We start from the raw sequence: 16,249 nt of genomic DNA on the forward strand, positions 1-16,249 counted from the left end.
CAGCGACTTACCAGCGTGTATTATCATGATAATGCTCCAGAACGGAATAACCAAAAAAACTTGAATCTGGTCCACGGAACACTAAAGGATGTTCTAAGTCGATATTATAAGAATAAGCTAATGAAATCGAGATATACACATAAAACACGTTCTGTAGTCCCACATGTTGTCCCTGTAGAGCCATCATCCCTTTGCGCATCAGTTGTAAAAGTATCCAATAAAAAGAAAAAGGATAATTTATCAGTTTTCAGTGGTTAAAAAAAGGAATGGGGAAAAAAAGGTTACAAAAAAAAACACCGTCCAACAAGTTGGGGAAAGTCTCTCGCTTTGTAGGTCTATAACAACATGCGTAAGAGACGCTTGAGGATGAAATGTAACGGGTCTGGTAAATAACGGTGCGTCAGCTCCTCTCCATTCTATGTGCCAATCTGACTAAAGTTCTTACTCCCAAGCTCCCCGTCTTGGCGATCAATGCGGTCATGGACTGGAGGGACGTGAATGGGTAGAACCTCGCATCACATTTCAACCAGGATGAAGCTGCAGTGTGTACGCACCACCGCCATCTAGCGGCCCTTCTTCTGACGCACGTTTTCAGCTTTGTTCTGTTGTAAAGCACAATAGAACTTAGTTATATTCAGCAAGCTTTACAGTATGTATAGCCTACTCCATTATAAAATAAGCTTTATAATAATCATGTATGTCTGCATCGAGTGATCTCAGTACATAGAAAATTGATTTATTGGAGATTCTCACTTTCAATTGTACAAATTTTGTTTTGATTCTATGTTCCACATTTTGCTTTGGTAATGTAAACGTATGTTTTCTCATCCCAATGAAGCCATTTGAATTAAACATTGAATTGTATAGGTTATCAGTGGTTCAACCCCTGGCATTTCAAGGAGCCCCAATTTGATAGGCATTACACCAAGGACCCCCATTGGATGATTTAAAAAAAAACCTCACAATCTACTGTAAGCCTGATATGGTCTGTCATTAAATTTGGTCCAGAATTCCTTTACTGTTAAAGCAAGACAGTAGGTGATCTGTTCATCTTCAACAGAAGGGGGGTATGTTGATAAGGGTGGGCGGCAGGGGTTGCAGAAGAATTTTGGTTGACAGGGGGGGGCAGGGTTGGAGAGGGCAGATTTACAAAAGGGGGATGCATTTTTGGTCATTTTGCTAACGAGGAGGGATGGCATGACCCCTTATATGGCCTTATTGACCTACTGACTATAGTAATTAGAAAGGCTTTAGCGGAGCCATTCTTGCAGGTTCTCTATACTTGGATTTACTCGTACTTGTTGTGATAATGAAGATTAACTATCAATCATCCCCTCAAGTGCCCCAGTGGCAGTCAGTACAGGGAAATGGTTCTCAAGTGGGGTTGGGGTAAAATGTGTTAATACATAGCAGCATCAAAAGACTTTTAACCACATTATCGATTTAAATACCATGGCTATTAAAAAACAGCTAATCTTTAAAACAAATCTGGAAAAAATCTAAATTGGGTCCTTGACACAAAGGTTTGAGAAACACTGCCCCAGGGGGGTGTCCAGGACCCCCACACTGAGAACCACACTGCCCCAGGGGGGTGTCCAGGACCCCCACACTGAGAACCACACTGCCCCAGGGGGGTGTCCAGGACCCCCACACTGAGAACCACACTGCCCCAGGGGGGTGTCCAGGACCCCCACACTGAGAACCACACTGCCCCAGGGGGGTGTCCAGGACCCCCACACTGAGAACCACACTGCCCCAGGGGGGTGTCCAGGACCCCCACACTGAGAACCACACTGCCCCAGGGGGGTGACCTCGGTTCCATTGAGACTATACTGACCTCTCCCCAGGTCCATTTCTGAGAACCATGTGACCGTTTCTTTGTGGGATGACGGCAAACCTGCAGTTTACAAAATATTCTTCAAAAGGTGAACAACACAGAAACAAATGAGTACACAAGATATTCAGTTCAGATAACTCACTGCATGAGACACAACCAATAGTTGTAAATATGATTTAATTCGTTTATCTGAAAATGTATAGCAACAGTCATATTGTGCTCTATTATACAAGTCAATTTTCATAGTACAATTTACATTTGTTTTTCTTTTTTTTTCTTTTTCCAGGGCTTATCTACCTGTCAGTGTCCACAAAATATAGAGTATAAAAGCTGTGTCCTAGAAGCAGGCATCTTATCGTGGTGCGAGTGCACAGTTTAAAGGGTCATTTTAACAGTTACAGTGGAAGTGATGCAGACAGAACACAAAATCAACTGACCATCAGCATCAATACATACAGGATATAATTTATTGCACGAGCCATTCTGTAATACCGGTAGACAAATAAAAAGGAAACCGTCTATCCTGGACTAAAACATAAATGTATAAATTAACAATCGTAATCTTAAAAGTAAAACTAGAGTCTTAAAAATAATTCTTATTCTCTAATTTCCCCTCACACCAAAAACTATCATACAGTACAACTACATACCATACAGAGATCATAAACGTTTAAAGGAGAATTTCGCCACTTCTTTAACCTTATTTTGTCTTTCCATGTGTAAGCATTATTGATGGTCAATGTAGTTCCAGTGGTTTTCAGGGTTTGTTGATGGGGTTCCAAATGGACGCTTACAGGTCTGTAACTCTGAGTGTGTACAAATGTACACTCTGAGTTATAAAAGGGTATTGAAAATTTAAAAAATGTTTGAAACCCACTGATTTAGTCAATTGAAGCAACTATTTTAGCAGAGAGTTCTCCTGCTTACAGAGCCTTTCCAACAGTGTCTACAGTAAGGTGACCATGAAAACACAAACAGGGACCCTTAAGCCATTCTGAGCGGGAACCCCTTTTGGGGTTCTGTACAGTATGTACAGTATTCAAACAAATAAAAAAAATGTGATGCTGGCTGCTATATGCGGTAAATATTAGAAGTTTTTCAGAAAATCTGTCTCAGTCCAAAAAATAAATTAATGGTGAAATTGAGAATAGCAGACCTACAAGCTCACAATGCGTCGCAGTGCAACTCGCTTTTATTACTTTCTTGAATTTCCGCCGGGTGTTCTCATCGGAATGGGCGACGACTATAGTTTGTGCTCAATGCACTCAGTGATTGCACATTTCAACAGAACAGAACATGATACATGTCTATGTACAGAAATCACTCAAAACAAGCAATTGTGACGCAAAACCGGGACAATTATGGTAGTGATATTTGGTGATTCTCGGGACACCCAGCTTGAAAGCGCTGACAGACATGTACAGTACCACAGTAAGCACTGCTTGTGTGAGTCAAGTCTGACTGTTTGGTAGGGAGGGTTTAACAAACCTGTAGCTGCAGTAGTAACAGGAGCACCTTTGACCATGAACCCCTGAAATGCCTGTTGAAGGGACGGTGTTAAGTAGGGGCCGGGTCAAAAGACCTCTTCGTTACACCAACATCTTCTTGTGAATCATTTTTGCTGTTATATTATAGAGCATTGAAGTCTGACGTTAAGTATCTATAAGATTTACCATTTGCCAAAATAAGTGTAGTAGTGTACTGTTGACCCTCGCTACACAATCATATGCAAACAAGCAACAAGTCTGTTTAGTGCAGATTCCCCACTGAACACTACATGGTGATTTGTGCAGATTAATTCACAAACAATTATTGATTGATTATTGAAAATATATATATGGAGGTAACACTGTTATTAGAATATGTTTTATTTGTATGCTAGATGGGTTACTTATTTTTTTCTTACCTGGGAAAATATGGGAGTGGACAAACTACAGTAGCATCGTTCACGTGTTCACAATCCCACACTGATCTCACCTTCACGCTATGATATATAACGAGAAGCAGGCGCACGCAGTTCTTCATAAATCTGAGGAAAAACGTCAGTATGGAGAAACGGACAAATACTGTATGTGTGTGCATCTATTCAGAGGGGGATTCTGCACACTTTCTAACACATTGGCCACAGGTGTTTTTCCACATTATTACCGTCGGTCAATACTGTAGTTAAAATTCAGGGTGAAAACTGGCGAAGTGCTCCAACAGCACACAAACACGCACACAACCTACACCTCCACACACAACCGAACACAAGACTGCACACACGCCAATGAAAATAAATGCAGACGGGAGAAGGGCTTGATCAAGTCCATGGGAGTCTAGCCCTTCAAGTAGCAATGTATTCCCAGTGCGCGGCCCATTCAAACACTCATCGTAACCAGGGCTGTGGAAATAAAGATAAATAGAGCTTAGTTCAGACTGACACACTACTACTGTGACAGTGTTTTACAATACAGAACCAGCTAAATGACCTTCATATCCTGTAACATTTGTGGAGCATTCGAACCGGATTGACTTTTTCATGCGGGGCAAAGTAATAATTGTTATTTCCCTAGCCTTCCTAAAGTATCTGGATACTGTTGAAATGATCTCAAATGAAAACGGCTACTTTCTTTACATTATTGCAATAGAAATATATTATATATACTTTTTATTTTCAAGAGTGTGAGAATTTGGCAAATTAAGAGGAATCTACTGGATCTGGTCCGTTTACCCATCAGAAAAAAAGAAGAGATGCTTACAACTGCCTTTGTGTCTTCTTTGTCCAGAACCTTCTGTGCTTGGTCTGGTGGGAACTTGAGCATGGAAGTTATGACTTTGGCCATTGTCTGTGGGAGAGGTCAGAAACAAAGGAGAAAAGAAAACATGAGCTACTAATGTTCTAAATAAGGATAAAGCTCTGATGATTAACCACTTTCATCTCGTCATCTCCATTTTGGGCATGTCATAATAAGCAATTACAAAAACGTCAAGCTCATCATAACGCGTCTCCTTGCGAGTTTGTCGATCGACTATTTTTGCCGAACATCACCATCTTACGATTAAGTATAAAATAGGGCTTACGTGGATAACCAGTGCTGCTTGTTCGGCTTTTCAATATTCAGCTCCCAATAGGCACAGATGCTCTGTGAACAACTGGCCCCTCGCATCGCCACCCAATCAAATCAAGCTCGTTGGGAGACAATTAAAACCCAACAACAAGACAAAAAACCCCATTATCTCCATAATCAACTCCAGGCCCATCTGCCAGGCTGCGTGCGTTTCCCCATAAATACGGGGATAATCAGAAACAGGGCTGCCGTTTAGGGAACCTAACCGCTCGACTAACGCTAAACAAGGCCGGTCAAGTCTTAAAAAAATGCGTCATGTAAAATGTATGTGCTGGTGGGCTGCCTGGAGGACTTCCTCCCCGCCCAGGGAGGCCTGCCGCGATGCCATAAAGACTTAACAGTTTGCTGGGGACCAGGGGGAAGTCCTGCTGGCTTTAGGACCATGTCGATAGCCCTGTTAATTACAGACAACGCCATTAATTGGGTGCTGCAAGATGGACAAGGCGCAACTTTTTCATGACCTTCTAAAAATGGGCTCGAGTTTCACGTGGCAGACAAGTTGGCTAATTAACCACTTTAAACCCTGGCGTCGCTATTTTTGGGCATGCCCTTCTAGGGCCATATTCCGCATTAAAAAGTTGCTGTCAGGCAGAAAACCTATCGCCATATTTCAACCTTTTCTGGTTTTTGTTCTTGTTCTGAATGAATGCTCGAATTTGTCATCAAAATCTGAATGTCACATCACAGGTTTACAGAAGTAAAAAAAAAGTTGGTGAAATTTGTTTTTATGCATAGTTCCCATCGTATCATGATTTACATAGAAAAAATAACGGGAAGAAGGAGGAGGGGAGGGGGGCAAGGAGCTAAAACAAATACTAGTCGATCTACAAGCTCACAATACATCGCTACTGTACGTATTGTGAGCTTGTAGATCGTCTATGTTTGCCGCACAGAACCTTCGCATGACAAAGTATAAATCAGACATTGATGGCCTCTTATTTCCGCATACTCTCCCCCATCAGCTAAATCGCTTGGATACACACACAGACCCCCCCCCCCCCCCCCCTCACAACACAAGTGTTGTGAGCTTGTAGATCATCTATTTGAACTATTCAATGATGTTAAAAAAAAAAGAAAAAGAAAGGCAAATAAATGTAGGGATGAGGGGTAAGGCACTGATAGGCACACTGATAGGCACTGACTGGTAAATAGACCCCATAGTTTTTTGCATTTGTTGATGAGATGCATTATTGTGTTATTATAATATATATGCTATGTTGACTGTATCTTGTGTCATTTACATTTCTGACTAATAAACTATTCAATCAATCAATCAATCAACCGTGTACAAATCAAGTTACCTTTGTTTCCCGTCCCATCATGTATTCAAACAACACTTTCCTCAGGTACTCAAACTCAGTGGGTTCTGAGAGAGCATCGGCATAGTGGTATCCAGGGTCTTAAAGACAAAAAGAACACAAATAAAGTGAATCTGGTATGTACAGCAGTGGTTTTCAACCAGTGGTCTGGGGACCACCAGTGGTCCTTGAAGTTATTCCAGGTGGTCCCCAGCTAAATGATGGAAAGTTGAATTATTGTTAAACATCTGCATCACCTAATTTACGAGAAGTCTACACCAGCTCAGTGGCCTTGTGGTTAGAGTGTCCGCCCTGAGACTGGGAGGTTGGGGTTCGATCCCCGGCCGGGTCATACCAAAGACTCTCTAAAAATGGGTCCCAGTGCCTCCAGTGACACTCAGCATCAAGGGTTGGATTGGGGGTGGGGAAGTGAGGATGCTGGCGTCGACTGTTCGCCGCTTCACCTCCCTAATGTATGAATGAATGAACCATTGTAAGTGCTTTGAGTAGGCACGTAGTGCATAGGAAAGCACCATAAAAATGCAATTCATGAAGTGAATGGCAAAGTGAGTTTAACGTCGTTTAATGCAATCATATTGGACTTTTCTGTTTGGATGTATGAGCTGTCAATGCTAGAAAGTATTTTTTTGGCACTCAGTAGGCGTTCCCACATAAATTCCTGGTTTGATGATGATGTCACACGCATACCCTCTATAGTACCACATCAGCATGGAATTGTGGACAAAATCTTTTAGGTCCGAGAGGCTAAATGTCATCAAATGGTGGTCCGAGACTCAAAGGCAGAATAAATAATGGACCTTGATATGAAAGGGGTTGAAAACCACTGATGTACAGGAATGCGGCATGTCAATGTGAATGATTGTAGCAAAGTCAGTTCTGAAAACTCATCTGTTCAGGAAAGCGTTCCCCTAGATCACCTCGTTTGTTTTTGTTGATATGGGTACATCATGTCTGGACTTTCCTTTCTCATCTTAGTCTGTTAAATTTGCCTTATCATTTGTTACTTGTGTTAACTATGGCATTCCTTTATCCATAGGTTTTAAACTCAAATCTTTTATTTTACTGTATGTATGTATACATTTTATGCTGCAATAATAGTATTCATCCCGAGGGGGTGGGTGGAGTGGGGTGGCTTTACAGTGCTCAATAAATTAAAAAAACCAAAAGGGTCGGTCATGCTATGAGACATTCTGCAACACTGGTAAGAAGAACCCAAAGTCATTTCACAGTATTAAACAGTGTGTAATAATGTTATTATTAGATGAGCTTGTTGCAGCACACATAATGACCACACACACAACAATGTACTTGCAAAATGTCTTGCGGGTGGCAGGCATTCTTAGCCTGTTCTGTCACTCACTACCCCAATGTCCTTTCACATTATAATTTCACACATCATTTATAATGATTTGGGAAGACACTGTAGTGACACACAACATAGTGCTTACAGAGTGCACACTTACACAGCTCCCTCGACCAAATGGAAACGGGACGAGAACCAGGAAGGAGATCTAAGAAATTCAGTGTGTGAATGCAAATTTAATTCATGTAATTTCTTCTCCAAATAAAAAGGACAGCTAACTTCCAGAATGCTCTCGTGTTCCAGCTCAATTCTGGCACTTGTTGCTATCTTGCAAACCATGCACCATGTTCTCATTAGCAACCAAACACTTTCAGCACAGGCCTGGGTTCAAATTAAGTGCCAGCCACAAACGCAGGAAAGAATGGCGCAGCTCAGCATGAGCACCCTAATACTGAACCTACAGAACTAACAAGCAATGTCTTTAACGCGTTGCCTCCGGCTAATTTATACCATTAACCCAAAATAAACTATGAATGGAAAACTAGTAACTAGCAAGTAGCACAGTGCTGGGAATACATATGCCAATGATTCTACCACTTTACGCTTCCCATCACATATTGTCAATGTAGTATACAGACCCCCCCCAAATGGACCCGTGACCCACCATTTTAAGGGTCCATTTGTACACACACTCAGTTGAAATAACAATGAGGATTTCACAGTGTAGATTGTGGTCCCAGAGATAGAAAATCTTTTATCAAATGTGGCAGCCGCATAATGCATACCAAACTGGGGGTCCTTGAAATTAAAGGAGCACTTTCAACATTATCCTCATACAATTAGCCCTCATTCATGCTCATTATAAGATGGCACAATTACTCTGCGTCTCATTGGTGGGTTGTGGACAGTTCAGAAACCTGCCAACCAATGACCTCATCAATGGAGATTCAAAGCCAATAGAAACTACTACAGCCTCCCTTTTACTGGAAAGGTAGCATGCTGAAATAGTTGTTAAAAAGAGCCCTCCTCTGAGACACAGAGCAAGTCAACAGAAATGATGCCATCTTATAACCCTCTATACCCTCTAACCCTCTATAGGCCGGAGTTGGCTCTGTACTTGTTCTGCTTTCGTTCTACACCAAATCTCTTAGCCAGAAAGAAATGTATTTGCTCACCCAGCATCATGAGCTGAGCTTGTAGATCAGTAATTTTGGGGGCAATGTACCCCCAAGAATAGGGGGGGTCCAAATGGCAAAAAGGTTTGCGAATCACTGTACTACGCAAGACACTACTCAATATGGCTTCTCTGGAAGTCATTGAGATTATGCCAAATGGCCCTGGGTGTGTCTGATGAGGGAATGGAGATAGGTAGAGGTGAGAGAGTCCAAACAAGCCTTTGATCACCAGGCGTGGAGAAACGGGCGCTCAATAAATCCTCGCGCCTCTGTCCTCCTGACCCCAGCTTGCCCCCCCCCCCCCCTGGCTGAGTCGACATCACCACCCAGGAGGGGGGGGGGTTCTCATCGGTCAGCTCTACCTGGAGACACAGCTTTTTATTGCAGTTGGGGGAATTAAGCAAGACGGGTTGAGGTGCTCATGAGAGGCTAAATTGAGTCGCAGTGAAGAGGTTTAAAGGCCACACGTTTTGGTGAGACCAGAAGTTAAGGGAAGACAGAGGCGCCTATAGAGGTATACGTGTCTTAGCCGTAATCTGAAAGGCAATGATGAAGATTTAGGAGAGAAGGGAAAAAAATTGTGCGCCGAGGGGTCTGGTGTGGGAAACGAAAAGAGCTCGATCTGCAAAAGCCATTAAGTCCAGGGATGACTTTTCACTGGACCCCCCCCCCCCCCCCCTTCTGACAGCAGATTCTCTTTATTATGCCAGCAGGGAAGGTCTGTAGCTGTAGGATTCGCCTAAGTCCCCCCCCTGCACGCTGTCCTGTATTTCCGAATCGCCCGTCCCATATTTTTGATCCATGTTCAGTAGTGCGTGCGCCACAGACTAGGTAGATTGATGGCAGCGCGTTAGAGCATCGTGTTCCCATAGCCTGCAGGCCAGCTGGGCTGGAGGGGACATAAATGTCAAACTATAGCTCACACGCACCAAAGATTATTCCCCCAATGTTTAAATCCGGAGTACTAAATCAATTTGTTTTGGTTTAGATTAAAAAATATGTCTCCTCGATGATTGATAAGTACCCTGCATTATACAGGCATTTATGCATGTACACTACAATTATGTGACTATTAATTAGACTAACAATTATATTTGGCATAATGTCCTGTAAAATTGAGATTAGTTAGTTTAGCAGAATAGATGGTTAAATCAATTAGTAATAGTGAAGCTATAACAAACTGATTTATTACCAATTGATTTAACTATATTTCACACATTATTCATTCCATGAATAATATGTTTTCTAATGATACTGTAAGTACGTAGACATCATGTACCTACAACAGTGTGTGTGTGTGTGTGTGTGTGTGTGTGTGTGCGCGCGCGCACGTGCATGAGAGAGAGAGCTACATTCACTCACAATGCAATATGAATAATGCATCGTCTATATGGGTACATCATTCTTTTCCTGAAACGGAAATTAAATTGTGCAATGACCTCCCCCTCGGAGTCAGGACTGCAGACTCACTCCCCATTATCCGTTGCAGTCTGAAAACTCACCTCTTCAGACTCTATGTCACCCCTAGCAGTGTAGCACTGCTCATTCCTTGTATCCCCCTGCTGCTGCCTATTGTTTTGACAGATGCTAGTTATACTATGCTACTTACTGTATACTCTCGTTATGTATGTCGGTGATTTGTATTATTATTTAGATTTGTTTTGCTTGACCACAAAGGTTCAGAACGTTATTTAGAGAACATGTTGTTTAGACAGATGTTGTGTTACCCTAGTTACTTTGTAGGACTAAATTGTTTTTCATCGATTGATTTTATTAACAGCTTGCAGAATGGGTACAGTTCAAGGAAAGTACAGGTCAATACAAAAACTGCTAAGAGGATCAAACCCAGAAAAAGACTTGTTTACATAAGGGTCCTCCATTTTCAATTCATAATTGTACTCCATTCACCTCGTCTTTTGTTGACTAGGCTTCATTCTTACCCTCATCTCACACTTTGTAAGTCTTTCTGGATAGGAGTAAAGGGCTATATCTGAACATGTATAATGATGTCATTTAGTGTTTACATTACCTTTGAATGAGCTCCCCAGGTGAGTTACAACAGAGTTTTTGTGGACACACCTCATCTTGTCCTCAAGTGAGTGGATCTGTCGGGGAGAACAATACAAAATGTTCAAGCCATATGTCTCTACTTGGTAAAACAGACCCGAGTTGGCTCTGTACTCGGTCTACAAGTTAACTTGTAGATCGGCTATTTCCGGTGAATATTCCCCCCCAAGAGCAGGGTGTGCTAGTGCTAAGTGGTTAAGAACCAACAACCTCTAGTGGTTTTATTCAGTGCATTAACCTAACTAGCCCTTACCCGTTGTGAGATATTTGCCCCCCTCTTGTGGCCGTGGGGGGGTACTGCGCCCGGTGTGTTTTTAATTCACGGATAAATGTTGCATCCTTTGGTATTCTTCTCCTGATAAACTACACGGTTTGCACACATCTCACCATGCACAACGGCGACAGGTAGCCTGTCCACACATGGACCGCTACTTTGCATTCATATTCATGTCATATTGACAGTACAATACCCATTTTTGCATTTTTTAATGCACTAATAAATTCATTATAAATCATTAATGTGTCAAATCGGAGAAAGGGCTCCGTTACGCCCTCCATATAATTATGGTCCATGCCTGTGTGAAAAGTGGGAGTGATTGGGCCAGCCAATGTTGAGATAGTTGAGATAAAGCGCTGTCAGGGACATTCAGACAGACAGACATTCAGACATTCGCTGAATTTTAGTATGATGATGATGATGATGATGATGTGTGTGGGATAATATGAACAGTGCCGTTTCCTGGTCATCCGTGGGGGATGTTTGTGATAATGACACACGTGTGTGTGTGTGTGTGTGTGAATAACAGTGGGATGGCCGGGGGGGGCACACGGATTGTTTATAAGGTTAGACCAAATGTAAACAGATGTGCTATGTAATTAACTCGATTATTAGGAAAAGCAGTAGCTCCGATGGCCGAGGGGCAACGGAGTCCTGGGAAGAATACAGTGTGAGGGATTTGCTGTAAAGACCACGTCCATTTTGTCCCCAAGCAGAGAGAAACACAGAGGGGAACACTGTGTAAAATCCTGAGAGTTCTTTTAGTCAGAAAGTGTATACTATAGAATGAATAGCCAAATGGACCTGTGAGGGTGACTTGGCCAATGGGTGAGTGTATGTGAATGTACAGTACAAATGGAACCAAATGGACCAGTGGTTCCACTGGCACACTATCAGGGATGCATTTACTGTGAAGGCTCACCCTGTCAACAAACTGCTGCTCCTTCAGTATGGCCTCGCTCAGTAGCATCGTCTTCTCAGCGAGTTGAGCCTGTGACCGAGTGTGAAAGCCAAAGCTCAACATATATATCTATTCCAGTGGGTACCTTTTTCATATCAAGGGAAGGCCCATTATCGTCTCCACCAGGCCGAAGGCATGGGGAGAGAGTATGTTTTGCACTCCGTCCGTCCGTCCATCAGTCTGTCCGTTACCAGCTAATCTCTGGCCCCGTTAACCCGGTTGATACCAAACTTTGCACACACATTGTCTGGATGCCGACCAAACCACTGCCCCAAATGTTCCACAACGGCCTTGTTTAAATTAGTCGCACAGATTTCATCCAAATCTCACGCAAATCGGTCCACATGATCTCTGTAGTCATCTGTAGTCATTTGACCCTCTCAAGAGTTAAATTATAGAGTTAAACATCTATGGGTCCATTTGGGTACCAGCTCTCCATCATTTAGCTGGGGACCACCTGGAACCCCCTCAAGGACCACTGATCTATGTAATGGGCACGCACAGGGAGCACGAGAACAATAACATGGGGTATTTACACTAACACACTTTTGTTTACATTCCCTGTGAGTTACTGTAAATTATTGTCAACACGAAAGGGTAAACACAATACAAGGATAAAAAACAATCTCACCTGCAGTTCTTCTAAGCCCAACTGGAAGAAAAGAAAGAAAGTATATTTAAGTAGCAATCTGTGATGTCCTGCACTGTCACCACAAGGTTTTTGATATAATGATTTACCGTATTGTTCAATAGTTAATAGAAATGCACTAGCTAAACATGGCTAAAGTCAATTTAGGAGTTGTTAAATATCTGCATTTTAAAATGTTTGCAAACTTTGTAGTGAAATGCACCCACCCGTGTAATGACATTTGCAATAGGATGATCAAAAACATTTTCATCTAAAAGGCAAAATTCTCTGAGCATGTGTGAATCCTTATTATACATTAATCTTTTTAAGTCAAATAAATTACCGAGACACCATTTCATGTGGAATCCAATTACTCATTGATAGAATGGTACAGTAGCAAATGTCTGGCTTTGTGTGTATGCAGAGAATTCTGGACAGCATTGGTCTTCTACCTTTCCTCCAGAGGATACTGAACAACAGTGAGACAGAATAACCCACTGTCTACAATGAAGTATGGCCTGTGAGGCCCTGAGCAAGGAACGGCCTCCCTGAGCATAAACCCATACAATCCCCCCATAAAGTTATTACATCACCCAAGAAAAATGCAGTGAAGGAAAAGGCACAAAAGATCTGTGTGTTTCCTTCTTTGTATTTTGTGTGCATCTACGCTCATGTGCTTGAAGGTGGAAGACTCGGCACAAGGTCTCACTGCACCACACAACACATGGCTCAAATGTTTCCCCAGTGTGTTTTCTCCTATCTGTCTCTGTGGCAGTATGAGCGCTTTTCCCTTTAGTATAAATCCAGCAGTCAGGATCACCTCTTACGGTCGTAATTGGTAACAGGGGTCGAGGCTGACTGCTGCCTCAAAAACTCCCGGTTTTGTAGGGAGAACATTCCAGCCTGATTCAAATAAGCTTCATAGTATCCGGCGTGCTTTGGAGACCTGCCACATTACTGAAGCAAACGCCTGATCAGAGCAAAGCATGTCAGCAAGCTGTCTTGCAGCTCTTAGACGGAATCCTTCAATTATGAATTAGGACAAAAGGGACAGTGGATATCAACATTTAAATCGGTTCAACTTGATTTGAACTCCCACATAATGAAGGCTCTTAGGAGGACCTCGGGCTATGGTGAAATAACACCTCTGCATTTGGTTGGCTTTCCAGACTCCGTAATGCTTCGATCAGACTTCCGCTATTCAAAAACTAACCTTCTGTGAGGAGAGTTCAAGAAGTTCACACAAGTGAAATTTCATCTACATGTGACCATTTTTGAGGCAAATAGGTCTTGGCTTCAACAAAATATATATCACCTTAGATGGCTATATAGGAAACGTTTACCACAGTAACAGCTACAGTATTTATATTTGATAGGAGTCAAAGTACAAATATGTCAGTCATTATTGAGACCCAGAATAGAGTAAATATGGCATTGATGAAAAAAAGGACTACCTCAGAATCACCATGGGCCCTGGCTTGCAAATCCTCCAGTTCTTTCTGAACCTGCCATACTCGATCTCCCATTTCCGTCTCTCGACTCTGAAAATAGAAGAACAAAGGGTGAATCATTTCCTACTGTAAATGTCTCATCTCAGCATCACAGCTTAGCTATGCTAGTCAAGCGGCCTATTACCATGTTTCAGATGTCCCAACTTTAATTTATGTTTGGAGACGGTGAAGAAAGGAAGTCTGGCTTATTTTTCTTGGGATGAGTGTTTAATTATTGCTGTGGTCAGGTTTGAAATGCCAGTCATACAGTAAGAGTTCATGATAAATACAACGTGTGGTAAACTGTAACTGAAGGTAGTTGGAGGCTGTGTACTGATAACGTCTCTTTGAGGAGTGACATGAATCTCTCTTCCTGGAGGGGGAGGAGACTTTTATATATTTTTAATATATATCTGTATGTGTGTTTTATCAAGTCATCATATTTGATCAAGTCCAGCAACACAGCTATCTACCAGGATAGTAGATAGGACGTTTGCTGACAAGCTTTATGGATATGCTGATTTGCTTTTATAGAAGGACTTGGCACCTGCCCAGTGCCACAATGCCAAAACTTGATATTACTGTGCTTGATTGACCAGCCAACTCACCTGAGCTGTACCCTGTACCCTAGACTAGATAATTGATAGGATATTGTATTGTCAAGAGAATGTAGATGAGCTGAAGGTCGCTATCAAAGCAACCTGGGATTCCATAATACCTCAGAAGTGCCACAGGCTGATCACCACCATGCCACACTGAACTGCTGAAGTGATTTGTGTAAAAGGAGCCCGACAAAGTATTCAGTGCATAAATAAGCATACTTGGACATTTTTGTATTATAAATACTTTTTTGGATTGGCCATAATATTTTGAGATACTGGATTTAAAATGTTCTTGAGCCGTAATCATCAAGAAATAAAAACGGGCATGGCTCTCAGAACAGTCATGCCCGAATGGTCACTGCACTGAACCAAAGCTACAGTATAAATTAACAGAATCTCTGTAGGCCGTTCGACCGATCATGCTCACATTTGACGGGTGTATTGTTAAAGACAGAGTGTCGAGTGTGAAGTAGATATGATGATGAGTGGTTTCAGCAGCACATCCAATGGCCAGCAATCAGTCTGTTACAATTACAAACGGGCACTGGGTGCGAACGGCCACACCCTCCAAACGAGCACTACACTAGTCTTCATGAAGTACCTGCAACACTTCTTCATATTTCTTAACTGTTCTGTGCAGATCGTCCTCCTTCTGGGCTATGACTTTCTGAAGCTGACCGGCTTCTTCGCGATGGGAATTCAAGAGCTCTGTCTCCACACACTGGGCCTTCCCTGTGTCGAGGAGGAAGTGAACACAAGCCAGAGTTAGCACATACAGCCTCCAAATTCATATTCCAAACCACTTGGAGCGCAGTATGAATTGACCACAGAGAGGAGGAGGAGGGGGAGAATTCAGACTAATTCAATGATCCTTTGACTTTGTTCCACCCTAGTGGGATTATATAGAAAAAAGCCAATTATATTTCCTTTCAATCAGTTTCCATGTATTTGTTGCACGCTATTGTTAAACATAACAGCTCAGTCATTTTCACTTTGATTTCCCTGGAATTGTATTCCAAATGCAGCTGTGTAGCTGACATGCCACACAGCTGATTTGTTTTCATCACAGGGAACAAATACAACATAACAATGAGTCTTTTCAGTTTCACTTTGCGTACTCCATTACTGCAAATGTAAATTAGCTGAATGTGCATTGTGTTGCATCGAAAATAGAGGATCTTCAAACTGCGTTCCGTGAGCTTGTATACCGGTATCTGCTATTTTTTACGTGCAACAATGATTTATAAATCAGACCTTAGTTTTCTCCAACTCACCAATAGTCTCTTTCACTGATGTTTCCAGCTCCCTCTCTTTCAAAGCCATTTGTGTGTTAAATTCCCTCAGAAGTTGCTTTATCGCAGAGTGCTGCTTCATTTCCATATCTTCCATCTCAAGCCTGTGAGGGGACATGGTAAAGGGGATATAAATACAATAATGTCATTAGATTAAATTAATTATACATGTAATTGTAATTTCATAT

At 42.1% G+C, this 16,249-nt stretch overlaps 2 protein-coding genes across 13 annotated transcripts in view; both read right to left on the minus strand.

Annotated features, from left to right (window-relative positions):
• Positions 1–412, minus strand: part of itga9 (integrin, alpha 9) — a 96,212-nt gene extending 95,800 nt beyond the window's left edge. The window contains exon 1 of the mRNA XM_080782739.1: positions 12–412. Within this exon, the coding sequence (XP_080638865.1) occupies positions 12–199 (188 nt within the window). The 5' untranslated portion in view covers positions 200–412. The remainder of the gene's footprint in view (positions 1–11) is intronic.
• A 1,425-nt stretch (positions 413–1,837) lies between these two features.
• Positions 1,838–16,249, minus strand: part of golga4 (golgin A4) — a 35,719-nt gene continuing 21,307 nt past the window's right edge. For 7 of the 12 annotated variants that reach the window (XM_080782655.1, XM_080782654.1, XM_080782658.1 and 4 more), the window contains 9 exons: positions 16,044–16,165; positions 15,371–15,501; positions 14,132–14,218; positions 12,681–12,701; positions 12,011–12,079; positions 10,774–10,849; positions 6,249–6,346; positions 4,579–4,665; positions 1,998–4,220 (listed from right to left, as the gene is read on the minus strand). In XM_080782655.1, the coding sequence (XP_080638781.1) occupies positions 4,206–4,220; positions 4,579–4,665; positions 6,249–6,346; positions 10,774–10,849; positions 12,011–12,079; positions 12,681–12,701; positions 14,132–14,218; positions 15,371–15,501; positions 16,044–16,165 (706 nt within the window). In that variant the 3' untranslated portion in view covers positions 1,998–4,205. Of the gene's footprint in view, positions 1,898–1,997; positions 4,221–4,578; positions 4,666–6,248; positions 6,347–10,773; positions 10,850–12,010; positions 12,080–12,680; positions 12,702–14,131; positions 14,219–15,370; positions 15,502–16,043; positions 16,166–16,249 lie in introns of those variants that run through there. The other 5 variants (XR_013965320.1, XR_013965321.1, XM_080782661.1 and 2 more) reach the window with 5 other exon arrangements.

Source organism: Protomyctophum bolini (genome assembly GCF_963924005.1).
Source record: "Protomyctophum bolini genome assembly, chromosome: 14".
Taxonomy (NCBI): Eukaryota; Metazoa; Chordata; class Actinopteri; order Myctophiformes; family Myctophidae; genus Protomyctophum; species Protomyctophum bolini.